We start from the raw sequence: 19625 nt of genomic DNA, 5'->3' as shown, positions 1-19625 counted from the left end.
TTCAAACAGACCTCAGATTCCACTTAGGGACAGATCAGGGAAGCAGTTCCTGTAAGAAGAGACAGTCCAAGGCTGGCAACGGTGGGAGGCAAGGGCCACAGGTAAATGGCTGGGATCCGTTAAGGGCACAGGTGGGTGACCATGGGTACCGTAATTCAGTAAGCACACAATCTTCCTGTGGACCTAACCCCAGTTCTTGAGATCCCAGGCTCTGGGCAGCAAGGTTGAGTTCAGCCTCCACCGTCTGCTCAGATGTGGGGTCTGATACACTGCCAGACTTGGGGAGGATTCAGGCATAGGGTGGGGCTGAAACTTTAGCAGGAGCGCCTGAAGCTGAGCAGAATGCCAAAAGCACTTTGGGCTTCGAAAGACGTATGGAAGTGAACGATTTGAATCACGCGGGGTTTTGCCATTTTAAGTAGAAAGGCTAACGATGTGATAGTTCATTGCATGACCTGCCCTCCAGTATCTTTTTAAAGGCCTAAGACTGTGGCTTTGAAAGTGTGGTCCCCAAGCAGCTGCATCAGCATCCACCTGGGAGTGCGTTCGAAAACAGTATGTTCAGGCCCCACCTCAGCCCTGCAGAATCAGAAACTCAGGGAAGGGGGTACGGCCAGCACCAGGCCTCCAGGCGACTGACAGCCTGAGAACCACTTGCTTAAAGAAAAGAGACCCCAGCAAACGGGCAATTAAAACCCGGATTTTAATACTGCGGGAAATGAAATTCTAGGCTGGGGTCATACTCTTCTCATGCCTCTGTTCTACCTGGAGTAAATCAAGGCATTTGCAGCTGAGGAATTGCAGGGCTCGGCACTGACTCTCCCGTATTGACGTGGTACAGTGGCTACAGCCACTGCTGCATTAGACGAGACAGCCTCTTTCACATGTCACAATAGCTACAGATTCTGGTACATGAGCACAGGAAAGATAAGTCTACATAGTAAAGACAATAACTCTTTAAAGATCAGTTTTTATGTGTCTACCATAGGCTACCCAACAGAGCTGACACCCCGACACTGGGGATGCCTGTTACGCCTCTCAGCGTCTTCATTTATAAGATGAGAAAGTCCCTTCTGGCTCTAATTGGGTCTAAGATTAAGCCTAGAGGTGGGCATCAGGCATCTAAGAGTATCTTATACTCCAGCTGGGAAATGATGGTAAAATCCATGAGGCTGTCCATTGCCTTCATTAAGACTTAGTGTTTGTCCACAAATGCACACGGCTATGCATTCTGAACATCAGTGCAGAGGGCAGAGCAACGGGGGTTGCGTGTGGGATCAAAGGCTGGGCCTGAATCTGGACCTCATCACCAACTAAGTAGGTGACTTCAGTCAAGTTACTTGAGATCTTGAGGATATCTGCTTTGCAAGGAGGCTCTGAGGCTTTCTTACTGAAAGGAAAAGCACTAAGCAGAGAGGCTGATACCCAGCAGTAGCTCAATAAATGCAACTGGCCTCTGCATTATTAAAAAATGCTACATCATATGATACAGGAAACAAATGGCTAGAGTTAGGGGACAAGGATGTTTGTTATTTATAATACTGGAAAGCTGGAAGCCAGGACCTGACCTACAGCAGGAGACAGGCTAAATAAATCAACAGCACATCCATATGATGGGCTATTATACGGCTTTTAAAAATGCTGTTTAAAGATAAATTAGTGGAATGGGAAAATTCTATTAACAATTAGCGAATAAAGAAAGAGAAAATATATAAATAGCACAATACCAATGACGTAAAAATAATATATACCTTTACATATGTACGTGCATATCATCTTTGGAAGATACACGCAAATTATAATCTTAATTTCTGGGTGGTGAAATTTTAAGTTTTCTTCATCTCTTCTGTATACTTCTCTGTACAGTAAGTCCCCACATACGAACCTTCAAGTTGCGAACTTTCAAAGGTGTGAATGTGTGTTCGCTGGCTCAATGCCAGCCCCTGTATGCCAGCTGTTGTACTCTACTACTGTACTTTTCAAGGTACTGTACTGTAAGATTAAAAATGTTTTCTTTATTTCTTGTGTGAGTTCATTTTTCATGTATTACTTGTGTGAAAAGTATTATAAACCTATTACAGTACAGTACTATATAGCCAATTGTGTCAGTTGGGTACCTAGGCTGACTTTATTGGACTTACGAACAGATAGGACTTATGAACGCGCTCTTGGAACGGAACTCGTTTGTATGTAGGGAACTTACTGCACTTTAAAACACATTTTACAGTGAGTATCGTTATCCTAAGAGTGCATACATTTTCTTTGTGTTAGAAATAAGAGGAAGCAGGGTTGGAGGCAAGGCTTGGTGGATGGCTAGGAGGCGGAAAGGAAGCAGAGAAGAGGTTCCGGCCAGAGAGGAGCAGACGGAAGCACAGAGCAGGTGTGGGAAGGGTGGGATTGGGGGCTCGGGGACCTACTTGTCTGCAGCCAAAGAGAACGCTGGGAGCCAGGGGAGAAACGTCTCAGTGGGACAGACTGAGCGGCAGTTTGGGAAGGAGCTGGAGTGTCGGGCAGGTTGGACAGGATGCGATAGCTGGCAGAGGAGCCGTGGCAGGTTCTCGAGTAGGGGGACAATGTAATGCAGATGCGGCCCCTGAGCTCAGGACGGCCTGAAGACATGGGGGCCTAGATGGAGGGAGAGGAGGAGCCACTGACAGTAATGGGATACAGAGGACGGAGATCTGGGGCTGGGAGGCCTCTGGGAATGAAGATCCAGCAGGACATCCTGCCTGTTTCGTTAAGAAGGGAAAGGCTAGGACCAGCCAGAGGTGCCTCCCATTTGCTGGCCTGAGAGACTGAGCACGTGCGTGGCCGGGCTGCCACTGAAATCCACCAAGGAGGAGATCTGATCTAGTGGTCCAACAGACAAAGCCTGCCTGGAGCTGGGCTTATCTGGACAGGGGAAGGGATGAGTTCCCAGAGAGGCAAAAGCAGGGGTCCAGGAAACTGGCCTCATCCTTTGAGGGCTGGAGGAGGAAAAGCGGGCCCAGAGGGTGAGGAAGCAGGAGTCTGCGAGAGGGGAAGGAAGCCTGCTGCCCCCTGCCAGAGGCCAAGAGAGGATAGCGTGTCAGGGAGGGTGATGGCGGTGATGAGACAGGGGTCACCTTTGACAGGTGGGGCTGAATGTCATCCTAAGAGGCCAAGAATTTGTACCCTGAGCCATGCAGCCACTGGGTATGGTGATGGGAAGAGAAACAGAGACACAGACTGAAGCTGGAAGAAGCAGCTGAGTCAAGAGAAAAGTTCCTTTTAAAAGACAGGAGATTCGATAAACAGCAAGGTTCTCCTGTACAGCACAGGGAACTGTATTTAATATCCTGTGATAAACCATAATGGAAAAGAATATGAAAAAGAATGTATATATTTGTATAACTGAGTCACTTTGCTGTACAGCAGTAATTAACACAGCATTGTAATTGAACTACACTTCAGTAAAAAATAAATTAAAAAGTAAAAAATAAAAAAGGGGAGGTGGAAGTGATAGAAGTGTCTCTGAAGGCGCAAAGGAAGAAGGTTCTCAGCAGGAACGGCAAAAACTACCGAGACAAAGAGGAGGAGAGATGGGGAGAGAGGCACCAAGAGCTGCTTAAAACTCTCTGAGCTTCCCCGGACTGATCTCCAGAAGCAGGGTTGTAATTTTGACCTCTCCAAGTTCTGAGGAAGGACTAACTGAGTTAACACGTGTAAAATGCCTGGCAGGGGAGACAGACAGTATATGGAAGTGGTTGTCATTACGTGGAAATAACTAGAGAAAATGATAGGAAAGGTGGTAGATCAGAAAGTGAATCGGGAACCAGGTGAGACCCTCACCTAGGAAAAGAATGCAAATGAAACTAAGTCTGTCTGTGCATGGAGCCCATTTACCACCTGGCATTCAAATCTGGGCACCACTGAACAAAAAGGTATCAGAGGTTATGTGTGTGTGACACCGAGCTCTCTGCCGGGGGTTGGATAGGGTGGCCCAAGGATGGGTCTTATTACTCTTTACTCCTTATTCTTCCGACCTTCAAAAAACTTGGGTCTACTCACGCCCAAATGAATCAAAAGCCTCTTCCTGAGTTTGGATTCAAAACCAAGCAATGCTGGTACATAATGAATGCATGAAGGATACTGAGTATTTGTCAGGAGATGGCTATTTGGAGGCTGTTTGCTTTCATGACCTGAACTGGGGAGACAAAGAATAGCTAGAATCCCATGGGTGATGGTCTCCTCCTAGGCCAAGCACTTCCTCCCATCACTGGTCCCTGGGGTAAGGCCTCGCTAGGTCCAGGAGGCTGGCTCCGACCAAGGAAAAGAGTCAAGTTGACTGGTACCTATGGAAAGCCAACACATGCCTTTGGCCAATTACTAACATCTCAGCCCAAACAACGGGGCCAGTGACCCCCAGCTGATCAGGCAGCCATGGCTGTGGTGACTGCACAGAGGCAGGTCACAGGAAATCATACGATTCACCCAGAACAGAAGAGCTCTTCCTGGCCATCTTGTTTCTAGAATCTCTCCCCTATCTTATCACTCTGTGGCTACATGAGTCATCCTCCTAAAACATAAATCTTAAAACCTGCTGATGACTTCCTATGGCCAAGGTCACCCGAGCCCCCTGGGTGGATATGCTCCCCATAACATGACATCAACTTTTTAATTCTCCTTGACCTTGCCCTCTGCTTGCTGGTTTCTCGATGGGCATTGCTCTTTCATCCATCTACACTTTTGCATCTTGGCACACACTGTCCCCCCTGCATGGGACTTCTGTCCTCCTCCCTTGTCTAAATGGTGATCTCCTAGTCACCCTCCGAGGCTCAGCGGAAGTTGCGCCCTCTCTGTGAAGCCTCCTCTGACCCCCTCCCCACAGACCCCCATTGCTCCAGTCCAAGGTCAGTGATCTGTGCTCTCACTAGGCACAGGCAATGCTGGGTTCCTCTGTGAGCTCCTCTGAAGCAGGAAGTGTCTCCTGCATCTCGCCACAAGGCTCGTAAGTGTTCCGAGGTGCATGAACAAGTCGAGACCGCCTTACAGCCTCTCCCCCACGTGAACTGGCCCGATGTCTCTGTGCCCCAGAAAGCATTTTCCAGGTGCCGCAGCAAAATAGTCACACCTCATCCCTTAAGTCAGCCTCCACTATTGTCTCCAATACTCAACATCTTCTCACTTTTGAAATTAATTTTAGGTTCGTTAGGCAAAATGATCCCAGGAGGTTTTGCACAGCCTCTGCCTGGCACATTTCTGACACCGTGTGAATGTTAAATGGTAACCGTCAAAAGAAGACTAGAGTGTTTGCTTCAGGACATATGCCAATAGCTCGGCTGAGATGGGAAACAGCGTGTCCTCCTGCAACCGTCTGGCTGAGAGAGGGGCCAGGGCGAGGGAGCAGCTCCGGCGAGAGTCATCAAAGGAACCCCAAGCTCCTTAGGGCTCAACTGAGAGAGGAAAGAGCTCGCCCACTCCTACCCACTCTCTGGAGAAGGTGAATTCTGCTCACAGTTTAGTCTGAAGCTGAGCCTCGGGGCTATTAAATTAAATGAACCTCCCCATTCCTTCCTGCCAACCCACCAATTAAATGATTAGAAAGTGTTCAGCATCACTTAGCTAGGAATCTGTGGCACACAGATTTTCTAAAAGATTCAAATTAAATATTTCAACACCATTTCAATTACTCTGTGTTTATATGCTTCAAGTTCTTCGTCCCTTTTAGTACCTAAGACACCTTAGCTCTTTGGGCTGCTGGGGTTCCGACTTCTGACACTACGCACGTGTGGGAAGGATGGGAAGGGGTGGCGGTGCCTCTAGATGAGTGTGGTAGCCCTTCAGATTCTGAAACTCTGATTCTAATCACATTTATACATACAACTACAGAGAAACCTGACTGTCTCCATCTGCATTCAAAATATACCTGTCAAAAGGTGATATAGTTCATCCTGGAAGCAAGGGCAGGCATTCAAAGCAAGGAAACCTACCACTGCTTTCCCCTTTCTCTGAATTCCTAGTGTACAAAAGACTGTACGATTTACTCTGTTGCTCTATTTTAGCTGATTTCCTAAGAGTTCTGCCCATTTAGCAAACATGATTTGGCTCAAGTGCTGAAGTCTCACCTCCAAAAACAGGGCTTCCAATCCATGGTGCTGGCAACTATTTTTCACACATCATTTGTGTCTCCCTTCCTGGCCCTGCAAGGCTCGCGGAGCAAGATGGACGCCTGGGATAAACACCTGCCGAGTGATGGAAGTACGCCTATATGATACATGCATCAGCAAAAAGGCTGGTAGGAACCAAGAGCTGTCACACAACCTAGGGAACCTGAAATAAACCCAGTTCTCTTTCTTGTCCAGGGTTGCTATGAGGAAAGGGCTAGCACTAACATTTACTGAGCCCCTCTGTAGGCTGGACATCCCATTCAATTTAATGCTCCCTGCAGCCCCGTGAGATGGGCATTGCCAAGGAGGAAGCAGGAGGTCCGAGGTCAGCTGGGCCCAGGCCCGACGGCATGTGGGGACAAGTCAGGTCACACACCCAAAGGTCTAGGGTTGCACCTGAATCAATTCTGCTGTCTGTCCAAAATGCAGATTCCCAGGCCCCATCCCAGACCATGTCCATCTGATTTTCTAAAAGTGGGAACTGGAAATGGCCATTTTAAACAGCTCCCCCTGACACTCCTGATGCACACTGATGCTTGAGACCCACAGCCAAAGGGCGGAGATTAAAGAAGGTTGATGCCCACTCTGCTCTCCCTGAGAGCCCCCCACCTGCCATTATCAGCGGTAATTACCCTACTCTCCTGAGTAGTTAAGGTCAAGGCACAGGCAGTGGTGGAGGCGGGTAGCACTGTCCGGGCACCACCACGCCCTCTTTGAACATCACTGCACAGGTGGGGGACCATGCAGGTCCGTGGGGTAGGATGGCACCAGTGTCATTGTGGGCACTGCTCTTAGGACACAGCGGCTTCGCGGTTCATTGTTTGCCCACTGTATGGCCAGATCCCAGGGAGGAGGCTTCCAGGTGAGGAGACTGACTCACGTGGGCTTTCTCCTTCTGGACTGCCTGCCTTTCGCACTACCTTCCTCTTTGGAACTTGAGGCAGATATGTGCTTACTCGCGTCTCACCCTGGAATACTTCCTGGTACTACAAATGCAAACGCCCGTTAGAAATCAGATCACCAAAATCCACCGACCTAGCAGGATAACCAACACCTGGATGGAACCTGAACTATTCAGAAAACTGACCTGTTTGCTTTCATGAGTAAATGTCTTCTTTGGAGATTGTAATAATTGTTATTTTTGCAAAGATTAAGGCATATGGAGATGTAATACTAATATTAGCGAAGCTGGGTATCAAAATTGCATACATCCTTCCAGCTTCTACATCCCCATGCATTTTCCTCTTCCACAGATCACTTCTTCTGTTTGCAGAAGATGAGTAATGATCTCTCACATTTGTACGAAACTTCATCATTTGCCAAGTACTTTTATTCACATTAGTTCATATATTTTCTACTGGCCAGCCAGGGAGGTTGCTCTGACTGGGATCATTATCTCCATCTTAGAGATGACACAGGATTGGAGAGATAAGGTGGCACATTCGTACACCCAGCTCTACCTGTTCCCAGAGAGAAAGCAGCACGTGAACCCAGGTCTTCTAGCTCCAATACTCTTTTCTGTGCTGTGGCTGACGCTCATGGGAGGCTCGTACTTATCTCCAAATAATTTTTGCAGTGAGCAGAGGATGCCTTCAGGTCCCATTACTGAACGTGTGAGGTTAACTGCTCTTCTCACTACTTGGGACACTAGTGGTCCAGGGGCCATGGTTAAGGATGGACCACCCTGTCATTAAACAGAGACCCAGGTAATAGTGATGAAGTCAAGACTGCTGGAATGCTCACCACCAGGCTGCTATGCTGGAAAGTAGTGGTGGAAATTAAAAAACAAGAGCTGAGAGAAAGGAAGCCTTGTGCATCAGTAGGTCCAGGAAGCCTGATAATGTTCTAGCAACTGAATGAACTGCTGGAGCAGGGCGGTGTGAGCTGCGGAGAAGTTCAGGTCTCAGGCTGTGTCTTCCAGTCAGTTTCACATCGAGAGTACGAATGAATGAGAATGAAGTGACATGATGGCATGCATTTTGGCAACTCAAAACAGTTGTCGTAGCAATGTCAGGACGGCTTCAGAAATCTGTTAGAAATTTGACACTGGGGGTGGAGGGTTGAGGCTGGCAAATAGGACCCGTGCAATAAGTTCTAGGTTTAGCGTTCTAGAAACTGACTCCCTACATATGACAACATGACTTTATTATTGAGATTTTAGTTGAAGGAAGCCTGGATTTAGAATTAAAAATCTGGGTTGGATAGCTAGCTTAACCATTTCTTAAAAATGTCACCATGTGGGCTTCCCTGGTGGCACAGTGGTTGAGAGTCTGCCTGCCGATGCAGGGGACACGGGTTCGAGCCCTGGTCTGGGAAGATCCCACATGACGCGGAACAACTAGGCCCGTGAGCCACAACTACTGAGCCTGCGCGTCTGGAGCCTGTGCTCCACAACAAGAAAGGCCGCGATAGTGAGAGGCCCGCGCACCGCAATGAAGAGTGGGCCCCGCTTGCCGCAACTAGAGAAAGCCCTCGCACAGAAACAAAGACCCAACAGAAACAAAAATAAATAAATAAATAATTTAAAAAAAAAATGTCACCATGTACCAGCCTCTCTGAGCCTTTGGTTCCTATCTACTCACAAATGAGTCATTTGGGGGGTCTAATGAATAATGCATGAATTTCCCCCAAGTCAGCCCAAAAAAGAAAAGACAGTTTGGCAGTAAAACACATCATTTGGCATAGACGTGATTATCAAAACATCATGTGGGTGAAAATGTCTGTGGATCTTAAAGAGGATGGTTGTAAGCAACAGACAGATCACAGATAATCAAGGCTCCGAGGCTTATAGGATACAATCAAGCACCCAAGTCATGTTGCTACAGTACAAGCTCCGTGGGTACGGGGTTTTTTTTTTTGTTTCATTTACTGCTGTGTCCTCAGCACTCAGAACAGTGGGTGGACCCTAGAAGGCATTTGATCACTATTTGTTGGAAAAAGGAACCTGTGGAGTTGGTCACCAGGGAGCAGGACTTCGAGTAATGTTAACCAAAACAGCTGCAGCCTGCCTCCAGTAGACCCGTCTTCTTAGAGGTCAAGTTCTAATGCTCTGGTGAAGGAAGACTGTAGTTTCACCATGAAATCTGGGTGCTTCCCAGCACAGCACAAGGTGCAAAGTTACCAACCCACATGGTCACAAGGGCTGGAGGAAATCTCACAGGCTGCCTGACTTCACCCTTTCAGAGAAGATGAGGCCAGGGAGGTGAGTTCCCAGTTACATAACTGTTTAGCAGCAAAGCTAGTACTTAGAACCAGGGAGTGGTAACTGAAGCAATGCTGGTTTTTTTTTTTTAATTAAAAAAATGAACTTTGGCTTTGAACAAGGCATATGGCTCCCTATCAAGGTAAGTGAAAAGGCTGGATTAATTAATGCCTCTACCCAGGTGGGAAGGATACAGGGCTGTCATTTTTCTCAACCCAAGGACAGTCCTCAGGAGCTGAAGCCTCTTAGTTCTTGGCACAGTGGAATTTTTAGTGAGAGGAGAAGAAAAACTTGAACAGAATCATTTAAAAGCCCCAGAAGGTTTCTCGGATACTAAACAGACTTTCTTCAACAATAGGTTGGCAGAGGAAGTGCACAGATTAGATTTCCCGGAACAAACTCTCAGACTGGCTTTAAAAATTATAGAAAAATGCGCTTCAGGCAAGACCCATTTGGGGTTTCATGAAACCCAGCTGGCTAGAAGGATTGTCAGACACTCAGGAGAAATCCAGAAAACAGATGGGTGTCTTCCTCTAATTGCAGCATGGTCCGGGGAGGTTCTGCAGTTAGTGGTGCTGGTCCTAGCCTCAGGCAGTGGCCCTGCCCCCGTTACACCGAAGGAGATGGTGTTTCAGCAGAGGCCTCAGTCACACCTGGCTGACACCACAGTCTGAACTAAGTACTGCATGAGCATCTCTCTCTGACTATGAGCTCAGGATGGGGACCAGCTTCCAGGACCTCCAACTGTGATGTCACTGGAAACTCTTGTCCTCTCCCACCATCAGCCCCTACATCCCACAGGCTCTGCCGACAGCACTGAGCTTCAGCCCCACCCCGGGGTGAGGAAGGAAGCAGACTGAAGACTTTTTTTTTTTAAGTAATTTCTTCACTTTTTTAAAATGTTAATTATTTTCATTTATTTATTTATTTGGCTATGCTGCATGTGGGATCTTAGTTCCCTGACCATGGGATCGAACCCATGCCCCCTGCAGTGGAAGCATGGAGTCTTAACCACTGGACCACCAGGGTAGTCCCCAGACCTAGGACTTTTATGGGTCAGGAAGGGACCCTGGATGAGGACAGGCACTCACACTGTCAGGAACCTCTCATGGATGGGACTTCTCGTGGATGGGCCTCTGCAAGTGGGAGGACCCTGGCGGTCTGGGGCTCCACGCGTGTTAGAACTCACTCCCCGTGGTAATTCCAGACTGACCTCCCCAGGGGCTGGCAGAACCCAGCCCTCTGCCCTCCACCAGGTGCCAGTGGGAACTAAAACCAGACAGCGGGCATACTGGTTCCTGGGTCTCCCGCAGATCAGTCCGCCCGACTGAGAGTCTTCTTAGAATGCACAGTTCTGTATGTGTATATTTACTTGAGTTTGTATGTTTTATATTTAAACAGATCTGGGGCGCTGCGTGAGGGGCTGAGGCGGCTGTGGTGGCGCGAGCGCAGGGAGCGGACATTGGGTTCCTGAACCTCGGCGCTGAAGACAGCCAGGCCTCCAGCACAGGGTCAAACAGTGCTGCTTCTTGGAAAAACTGAAAAAGCTCTCTGGACGACAGGGGCCCAGAGCTGATGGCAGACAATGTCAGCCACTAACAACATAGCCCAGGCTCGGAAGCTGGTGGAACAGCTCCGCATCGAAGCCGGGATCGAGCGCATCAAGGTCTCCAAAGCCTCCTCCGAACTCATGAGCTACTGTGAGCAGCACGCCCGGAACGACCCCCTGCTGGTGGGAGTCCCCGCCTCGGAGAACCCCTTTAAGGACAAGAAGCCTTGTATTATCCTATAGCTCTATCTTCCCTCTTGCTAGGCTCCTCCCCGACCCCCCCTCCCCCAGCCAGGGCATCATTCAGTACACAGTCAAGCAAAACTCTTAGTTCCAAAAGAAATGCAAAAAGTTGCCATCACCCAGGTGGGGTAAAATGTATCCTCTGGGTTCAGATGGATTTTCAGACCCAACATCACAGCCCTGTCAGGGGCCGGGCTCCACCACCACTTCTGATGGGGAATAGCTGAAATGCCCAAGCGATGTGGTAACGATTTTTGAAAACTGCGTTGCCATTTGAGTCATGGTCTAGAGCCGAGCTGGGCGGGGAGACGGGAAGGAGGTGGGTGAATTAGCCGTTGGCGTGGGTGACCCGGCCGGGTGGCAAGTCTCACACAGTTGGCCATTTGTGAGGACTTCAGCCAGGTTGATGATGTGATGCTTTTGGCCAGGTGTGTTAAGTGGAGAAAAATTGGGTGGAGTTGGGAGGAGGGACATAATGAACTTTTTTCAGAAATTTTTCTCCTTTTCATTTAAAACCTTGTAATTCCAAAAAAAAAAAAAAAAAAAAAAAAAAAACAGATCTGGGTTTCAAGATCCCTTCAGGCCACACAACAGGGATTTTTACCAAACGTAATTCTGACAAAGGAAAAAGCAAAGGAAAAGAGTGACATTTCCCGCTGGCAAAGTTTACCTTTGCATCACTATCAACATAACATGTACAGCACAGATGGAGTTTTATTGGCGCCATTACCAAGCTGGTCCTACTTCTTTACACAAATTCATCAAAGGGCCTCCAGGAACTTTTGAGGTCCCCTGCGTGGCCAGCTCAGGTGTGGGAGCCTAGTGGGTGGCACCCTTTGGGGCTGTTCCGTGCCCACAGGACTAACTGGCCCAGTCTGAAAAACCATGTGCCTGGGAGCCCATCCTGGATCCTCGGTCCCGTTCTGCACCTTTAACTCTGACCTTGGTCAAGCCACTGAACCTCTCTGAACCTCAGTTCCCTGGGCTGTAAAATGTGGTGACCTCATTGCACTGTGGTGGGGACTAAATGAGAGAGTGGATATAGATCACGTGACACATCACAGGACACCCAGAAGTGATAGTTAGGGCTATTGGTATTAAAGCAGAGATGTAATCGATCAATGGAGGCGTTATTCTCACTGGACCTTTTAACGACAAACAGCCATGTGCCACTGCTGGAGGGACCAGGGGGATGAGGCCTCCTCAGGTTTGAAAATGGATGAATCCAAAGGCCACTGTCATCCTACCTGCTCCCCCCATCCCCTGCCACCTTGGACCCCGGTGACCCCCTCCTCCTCCTGGATGAACTTTCCTCCCTTGGCTGCCAGGATCCTGCATGTCTCAGCCTCCCCAGATGCTCCCTCTGATCTCTGGCCCAGGTTCTCCGCTTCTGCCCACTCAGCTAGGGAGTGCCCCAGGCTCCCTTTTTTACCCATACCCACTCCCCGGGCCACCTCATCCAGCCTCGCAGTTTTAAGTACCATCTCTATACTGATGATTCCCAAACTGACGGTGGAAAAAAACGGGGAGAACATAGCAGTGCTGGGTGGGTACAGTTTTGGTGGAGGTGGAGCGGGTCTCATGGAAATTGGGACATGTGAGTAAGGGAGTGTGGACAAGCCATGAGGTTATGTGGCGAAGAGCATTCCAGACAGGGCAGCAAGGGCCCAGGCCTGGAGCACACCTGCACACCTAGGAGCAGAGAGGCCGGGGCCTGGCTCGGACACTGTGAGGGACGGGGAGGGGTGCAGAGTCAGTGGGGCCGCAGTGGATCACATAGAGTCTTGTCAACTGCTGGGATGAACTTGGCCTTTACGCAGAAGGATGGAGAGCCATGGCAGGGTGCTGAGCGGAAAAGCGATGGGATCTGATGGCTCCTGTGTACCCTGTTGACAGTGGGCTGTGAAGGGACAAGGAGGATGGGGGTGGGAGGCTCCATGCAGGAATGCAGAGGGATCCCTGGGGGCTGGGAGCAGGGGACAGCAGACTGCTGTAAAGGGAACACCGACAAAGTGTTCTGATAACTTCTCCGTGGAGACTGGGGGATGGGAGAAGTCAAGGGCCCCCGCTCCCCATCCCCCCGAGAACTGAATGGGTGGGACTGCCCTTAAGATGCGCAGGGCTGCAGAGACAGCAAGCATGGCGGTGGGGGTCAGGCGCTTCTGTGTGGACGTGCTAAAGTATGAGACGCCTCCAGGACACCCGGATGAATACTTCCCCCGACACCTCAAAGCCAAGATGCTCAGGCATGACTTGTTTTCTCTCGTCTCCCCCTCTTTCCCCACCCTGACTTCCTATCACAGCCCGCCAGCTACACAGACTCGAAATCGCAGCGTAACTGTCATCACCTCCCCGTCCCTTAGAGGCCCAATCCAACCAGGCTCCCAATCTTTTATGTACAGCTGCTGTGATGTTCCTCAAAGCTGTCTCCTCATCGCCTCTCTGATTTGGTCTACATCCTCCTGATGGCTTGCCAGGAGTATCACAAAAACCCTCCAAGGGGCCCCCGCATCTGCAGCTGTTTCCCACTCCAGCCCACCCGATCACGACCAATCACGACAGCCAGAGCTTTCCGCCAAAAACCCAGAGCATCTCTGCTAGTCAAAAGCTTCCGGTGGTTCGCCCATCATATACATAGTAAAATCTGAAAATCCACAGCCTTCTCCAAAATCCCTCCCTTCCAGCTTCAATTCTCTTCATGCTCTCACTGACCCTTTATTTATTCCAGGGTGGTGGAAGCACAGCCCTGAGACTCTCGACATTCCCTGTGGCTACTCCCTCCACCGAGGACACCACGCTGAAGCCCCCTCTGGCTTTAGGACTCTGGGGTCCCACATGCTCAAGGAGCACCCCAGATGCTCATGATGAGATTCAGCTTTCATCCTCACACCTAGCCCCTGCTGCTCCCCCTTTTCTCCCCTGGTCACATGCCTGCACACGCCCTGGTCCTCTGGGTTTGAGACAATTTTGGACAAAGTGTAACACCAGCCCTCTCTTAGGGAACTCTGCCTCCTGGTCCCCATCTTGGCCAAAGATCGCTACTGTAGAGACAACACAGAATGAAAACCATATGGGCAAGGGCCCAAGGTTGAGGGCAGGCTGACTATCACCACCACCATGACGCCCACGGATCGACTAACTGAGCATTTAGTTCCATGCCAATCCTTTGAGTGGACACAGCTGACATTCCAGCTACAGATGATCCACTGGGGCACAGAAAAGTCCTAACCACTTGGCCAGCACCAGAGAGCTGGTAAGTGGCAGAACCTAGGATGAACCATCTCAGTCTTGCTCCCAAGACTGCGTTCTCCCCACAACCCTTAACCCCTCCTCAGGAGTGAAAGTGGCGAAGACAGACAAAGAGACCAGCCACAGACACACCAGAACTCTACATTTGGTACAGTGAAATTCCAAAGAGGGTCAGGGTTAGGGACCACGCAAGTCTTTGGAGGCCGTAGGGAGCATGAGGGCTTATCAGCAGAACAACTGAGCAGTGAAGGCAGACCCCTTATTTGGGGTCCTAGAAAGTGTTTATCGTCAGATGGCCGCTTCCAACCAAACAAAACAGGCTCCCGTTCCACAGTGCGCTACACAAGTTCTTAAAGGTTAGCATAATTAAACACTTTTTCTTTCTTTTCAAATTCTTTTTTTTTAATTAATTAATTAATTTATTTATTTATTTTTGGCTGCGTTGGGTCTTCGTTTCTGTGCTAGAGCTTTCTCTAGTTGCGGCAAGCGGGGGCCACTCTTCATCGCAGTGCGCGGGCCTCCCACTATCGCGGCCTCTCTTGTTGCGAGCACAGGCTCCAGACGCGCAGGCTCAGTAGTTGTGGCTCACGGGCCTAGTTGCTCCGCGGCACGTGGAATCTTCCCAGACCAGGGCTTGAACCCGTGTCCCCTGCATTAGCAGGCAGATTCTCAACCACTGCGCCACCAGGGAAGCCCTCAAATTCTTTTTATACTGCTATTATTTCTCCCCTGGCTCATCTCTTTGAAAACCGGCCCCCACCTCGGGTTTAGCTCCTTTAATTTTTGTCTTATTCAAGGCTCCATCGATTTCCTTTGTCTTTCTCTTCCTTGCCCCTGGCTTTCATCTGGGGCCCTGGCACAAGCAAATGAGGCCCGAGCGGATCCTGGGACTCCTCTGTGCAGAACATTTCTTTAAGAGGGTAACGGACATTCACGATGTTCGTGAAATGCTGTCCTCACGTCCCTCCCTCACAGGGCGTGACCCAGCTTGGACCAGATGCCAAAGTGCTGCTAGGAGTGCATGTACCTAATTCCACAGGCACTCACTCCAGTTATTCACAAAGCAGAATTCCATAGGTTGGCATCTCTTTTTCAAAGTAATCAGATCCCTGAGCAAAGGATCGCATTTCCATGGTACCATTTAATACGTCTCCAGTGTCCTTGGAATGTGGGCACGGAGAGGTCCCGGTGGGAGCACAGGTGAGGCATGGCTTGGGTTTCAGGAGATGTGGGTTCTAACCTTCCTCTGCCGTGGTGGGTGTGACTCACTGCATGATCCTTCACCCTGGCAGAGCCTCCGTTTCCTCATCCGTAAATCCAAGGTCTGGGAAGAGATGACCTCGCAGACCCTATTAGACCTAAAATTTCCTAAATCTTTTATCCCTGAGGGCAGAGCTCTTCAAAGTTCACATTGGGTTCCTTGGTTCAATCAGCAGTTGAGGTTGTTAAGTCTTTTTTTTTTTTAATTGAAGTATAGTAATTTGCAATGTTGTGTTAGTTTCAAGTGTATGACAAAGTGATTCAGATTCTTTTTCATTTCTTTTCCATTCTTTTTCAGATTCCTTTCCATTATAGGTTATTACAAGACATTGGCTATAGTTCCCTGTGCTATACAGTAGGTCCTTGTTAAATCTTTTTCAGGTGTGATGGTATCAACCATGCTATCTACTGTGTCTCTGGCCTGGAGTGCAATCACACTGGCCTAGGCCCCTCCCACTGCCACGCCCCCCTCCTCCCCGACTATGGAGCTCCTGCTAGAGGCGCTCCGGAAGGTGAGGAATCCTCCACTGTGCGTCCCCAGGATGAAATTTTGTATTTTGCAAAGGTCTTCCCACCCCCCCACCCCCCGTATTTGTCTAAGAAAAGGATCCATGCATAAATCTCAAGGCCAGAGAAGGAAAAAAAATATCCAACTGTGTCTAACACACAGCTTTTGAAGACCAACTAACCCTTTGGGGCATTTTGCAGAATAAAATACACAGAAAAGACTCAACAGGCGACGGCATTTAAATTATTCAAAGGAACATCATTAAAGCAAACTTTGCTATGCGGGTGGGGGCCTGGGCACAGCCCGTGTTCAAGATAAATGCCCAATTCCTCTGGGACTCCTATTACCAACTGTTACAAAATTATAGCCAAGAACATTTTATTAGCGCAATAATGCACCTTGAGAAGTGTGACTGAGCAGTCAAGCTGCAATCCTGAACCGCTCCGGGGTAATTGACCTGTGGCCTTTCAGCTCACAGAACTCTTCACCTGAGCCATGAATGTGCCTGATTGAACCATAGCTCTTTTTACCTTTCATGACAGCAGATGGAAGAGTTCTATTAAAATGTATGAAGGCAGGTGAGCAGGCCTCAGCTAGAAGAGGAACCCAGCTCCTTGGGGTAGAGACCATTCACCTTTCCTTTTAACAAAATCTATAAAATAATTCACTTATACAGTGTCAGCTCGACTGCATATATGTGGTTGAGGGAAAAAAAAACTACTGGAAAAAAACAGACAAATATGTACTTTATCCCTGGGGTGTGGGGAAATGAATGATTCTTATTTTCCTTCTTAGCCTTTACGATGTTTCCCCATTGTCGACGGGGAGTATGTATTCTTTTATGTGAAAATATAAACATTTTTTAAAAACAGGTATTCACACAGGTGTTTGCCCGGGCAAATGAGTACGTTTAAGCAGATAAAAGATGCAAAATGGAGAGTTTGTACACCAACACTTAGCAAGCCCGGTATAATGCCTGCCTTCGTCCAGTGCAAATACCTTTAATCCCCAGAGCACAGGGACCCTGATGCTCCCACTCACTGCAGTGTGAGGGCCTGGCCGGAGGGAAAACCGTCCCTGACAGCTGTTCCCACATCGCCAGAGATGAATCCTAAACTTGGCATCCTCTGAAAGTGAACAAGGTTTCTTTCTTTCTCCTGGTCAGAGACCTGAGATATAAATATTTTAGGCTGTGGAGAGTTTGCAAATAAACATCTTCCTCTTGAAGAAAGCCATCCGGTGATTACAGCATAACTTTCCCAGAAGGGATTCCATTTACTGCCTCTTTAAGAAATTACTTGGCAACAGGATGTAATTTAATTATTTACTTAAATGTATGCCCTCTGGGGCCTGAAGGAAACATGGTATTTTCTAAGCAACAGACAGTTTGGGGAGGTGGTTTGACCCTAGGTCAGGCTTTGATGTTGAAACACACACACAGGTGCACACATGCACACGCACACACACACACACACACATACACCTGAAGCAAGAAGTCAAGATCTCCTAATTGATATGCCAGCAAAAAGCAAAACTCTCTCATGTCCAGATCCTACAAAAATCCCTGGGAACGCCAAACTTCTGGCATTCTGCACTTGGCCTGGGAAGAGATGGAAAAAGCCCCAGTTGCAGCATGTTTCTGACAAAAATTAGAAGCAGTGACATCTTTGTGGAATAAAATCCGCTCGGCAAAAAAAAAAAAAATCGCTCAAGTCCTGACTGTTCTAGCCTAAAAATTTTATTGCCTAATTGAGCTGTTTGAATACTGCATTATGTCAAATGGACCAACCATCTTCTTTCTGGGTTAGAGCATTTCCCAATTTTGAGGGCTGGTATTTGTGTCTTTTTCTCTTTTTCTTTCCTTTTCTTTTCTCTCTTTATTTTTATTTTATGAAAAATGTTTGGACTTCCCTGGTGGCGCAGTCATTAAGAATCTGCCTGCCAACGCAGGGGACACGGGTTCGAGCCCTGATCCGGGAAGATCCCACATGCCGTGGAGCAACTAGACCCGTGCGCCACAGCTACTGAGTCTGTGCTCTAGAGTCCACATGCCACAACTACTGAGCCCGCGTGCTGCAACTACTAAAGCCCATGCACCTAGAGCCCATGCTCCGCAACAAGAGAAGCCACCGCAATGAGAAGCCCAAGCACCACAACGAGAGAAAGTCCGCACGCAGCAACGAAGACCCAATGCAGCCAAAAATTAATTAAAAAAAAAAAAAAAAAGTTCCCAGGGCCTAGAACATTGTCTGATGCTGTCAGCTGCCAATAACCATTTATCAAATAAATACATTTGCTGAGTGGAGCGTGGCAGGAAGGGTCCCATGAGTGTCAAGGAATGGAGACGCATACCTGTTCCTGGAGCCAGAATCCCAAAGCCAGGCTGGAGAGACAGATGTCAGCACTGTGGCTTCCCCATGGTACTAACGGGGTCCAGAGGCCCGGGTTCTGGTTCTGACTTCACCACCCCTCTCCTTGGAGACTCAAAGCAAATCACGGAGATTCCTTGGATGCCTGCACTGTTACTCCTCTCATTCTGGCTCCATCATCACCTGACATGAGACTGATCAGCTTCCCACACCCTGAGCTTTCTTTCCTCCTTCCACTGGGCACTCTGCATCAACCTTTCCTTGGTGGCACCCGGCATCAACAACGACAAGTCCGCAGAATGGACTGGTCTTCTGCCCACTTTTAATCCTCGGCAGAAATTCCCCGGAAGATTCTGAAATAGGTGGTTTGTGCAGGTTGAGAAGAAGGCTGTGATGGGAGAAGCCAATAGAGGTTCTTCAATGTCCTCATTCCCTTCATGGACTCCACTCTCCAGTGTCCCTCTCGCCAAGGTGTGGCTTACCTGAAAATTCGACTAAAAGCCAAGATGCAGAAACGTACACTTTGCAATGGCTCTCGTGGTTTCCACCCACAGTTGGGACAGGTGAGGTTACTTCTTGCCATCCTGTACGTGATCTGTTCCTGCAGCCTGGGCCAATGATTTAGCTTATATGGAAAAGTGTGCCTTTCTGTTTTCACTTGGGTCATGCATAGAAAGGCTGAAGGACGCAAAGCAAAAGGAGACTCCTGTGGCATTCGACACCAGAAGTCTTTCCAGACCAGTGTCAACCCATGAATGAATGCTTCAAGGGCAAATTCTGCAGCTACTGTAGCCCCTGGGAGGCAGTGTAGCATCATGGTCAAGAGCATGGGTGGTGGGGAGGCAGAGAGTTTGGGGTGAGACTCCTACTCTGCCCTCGCAGGCTGTGCAACCTTGGGCAAGTTGCTTAATCTCTCTGAGCCCCAAACTGAGCAAACGCGATATTGAAAAAACAATGATAGCAACTTCTTCAGATGTGTGACCTGAGGATTATGGGAGACTAGCTACAAAAAAAAAAAAAAAAAAGGCCTTAGCCTGTGTCTAACACACAACTTCTCTCTCAAGAAATTGAAACACAGTACTGTTGTTTAACAAGCTGAAAAGGCTATTACGGGAAA

General features: G+C 48.7%; 2 protein-coding genes across 3 annotated transcripts in view; one reads left to right on the top strand and one right to left on the bottom strand.

Annotated features, from left to right (window-relative positions):
- The window catches only part of SLCO3A1 (solute carrier organic anion transporter family member 3A1), a 328719-nt gene that overhangs the window by 130662 nt on the left and 178432 nt on the right, over positions 1 to 19625 (bottom strand). The window lies entirely within an intron of this gene.
- Positions 10745 to 11451, top strand: LOC130707721 (guanine nucleotide-binding protein G(I)/G(S)/G(O) subunit gamma-7). Its single transcript, XM_057544334.1, has one exon. It carries the CDS (start codon positions 10916 to 10918, stop codon positions 11120 to 11122), a length of 207 nt encoding a protein of 68 aa, XP_057400317.1. The 5' UTR covers positions 10745 to 10915; the 3' UTR covers positions 11123 to 11451.

This window comes from Balaenoptera acutorostrata, chromosome 3 (assembly GCF_949987535.1).
Source record: "Balaenoptera acutorostrata chromosome 3, mBalAcu1.1, whole genome shotgun sequence".
Taxonomy (NCBI): Eukaryota; Metazoa; Chordata; class Mammalia; order Artiodactyla; family Balaenopteridae; genus Balaenoptera; species Balaenoptera acutorostrata.
This window is presented reverse-complemented; position numbering and strand designations above follow the sequence as displayed.

Excerpts from the sequence above, each read along its gene's own strand:
- LOC130707721 (XM_057544334.1), top strand. The coding sequence starts at position 10,916 with ATGTCAGCCACTAACAACATAGCCCAGGCTCGGAAGCTGGTGGAACAG.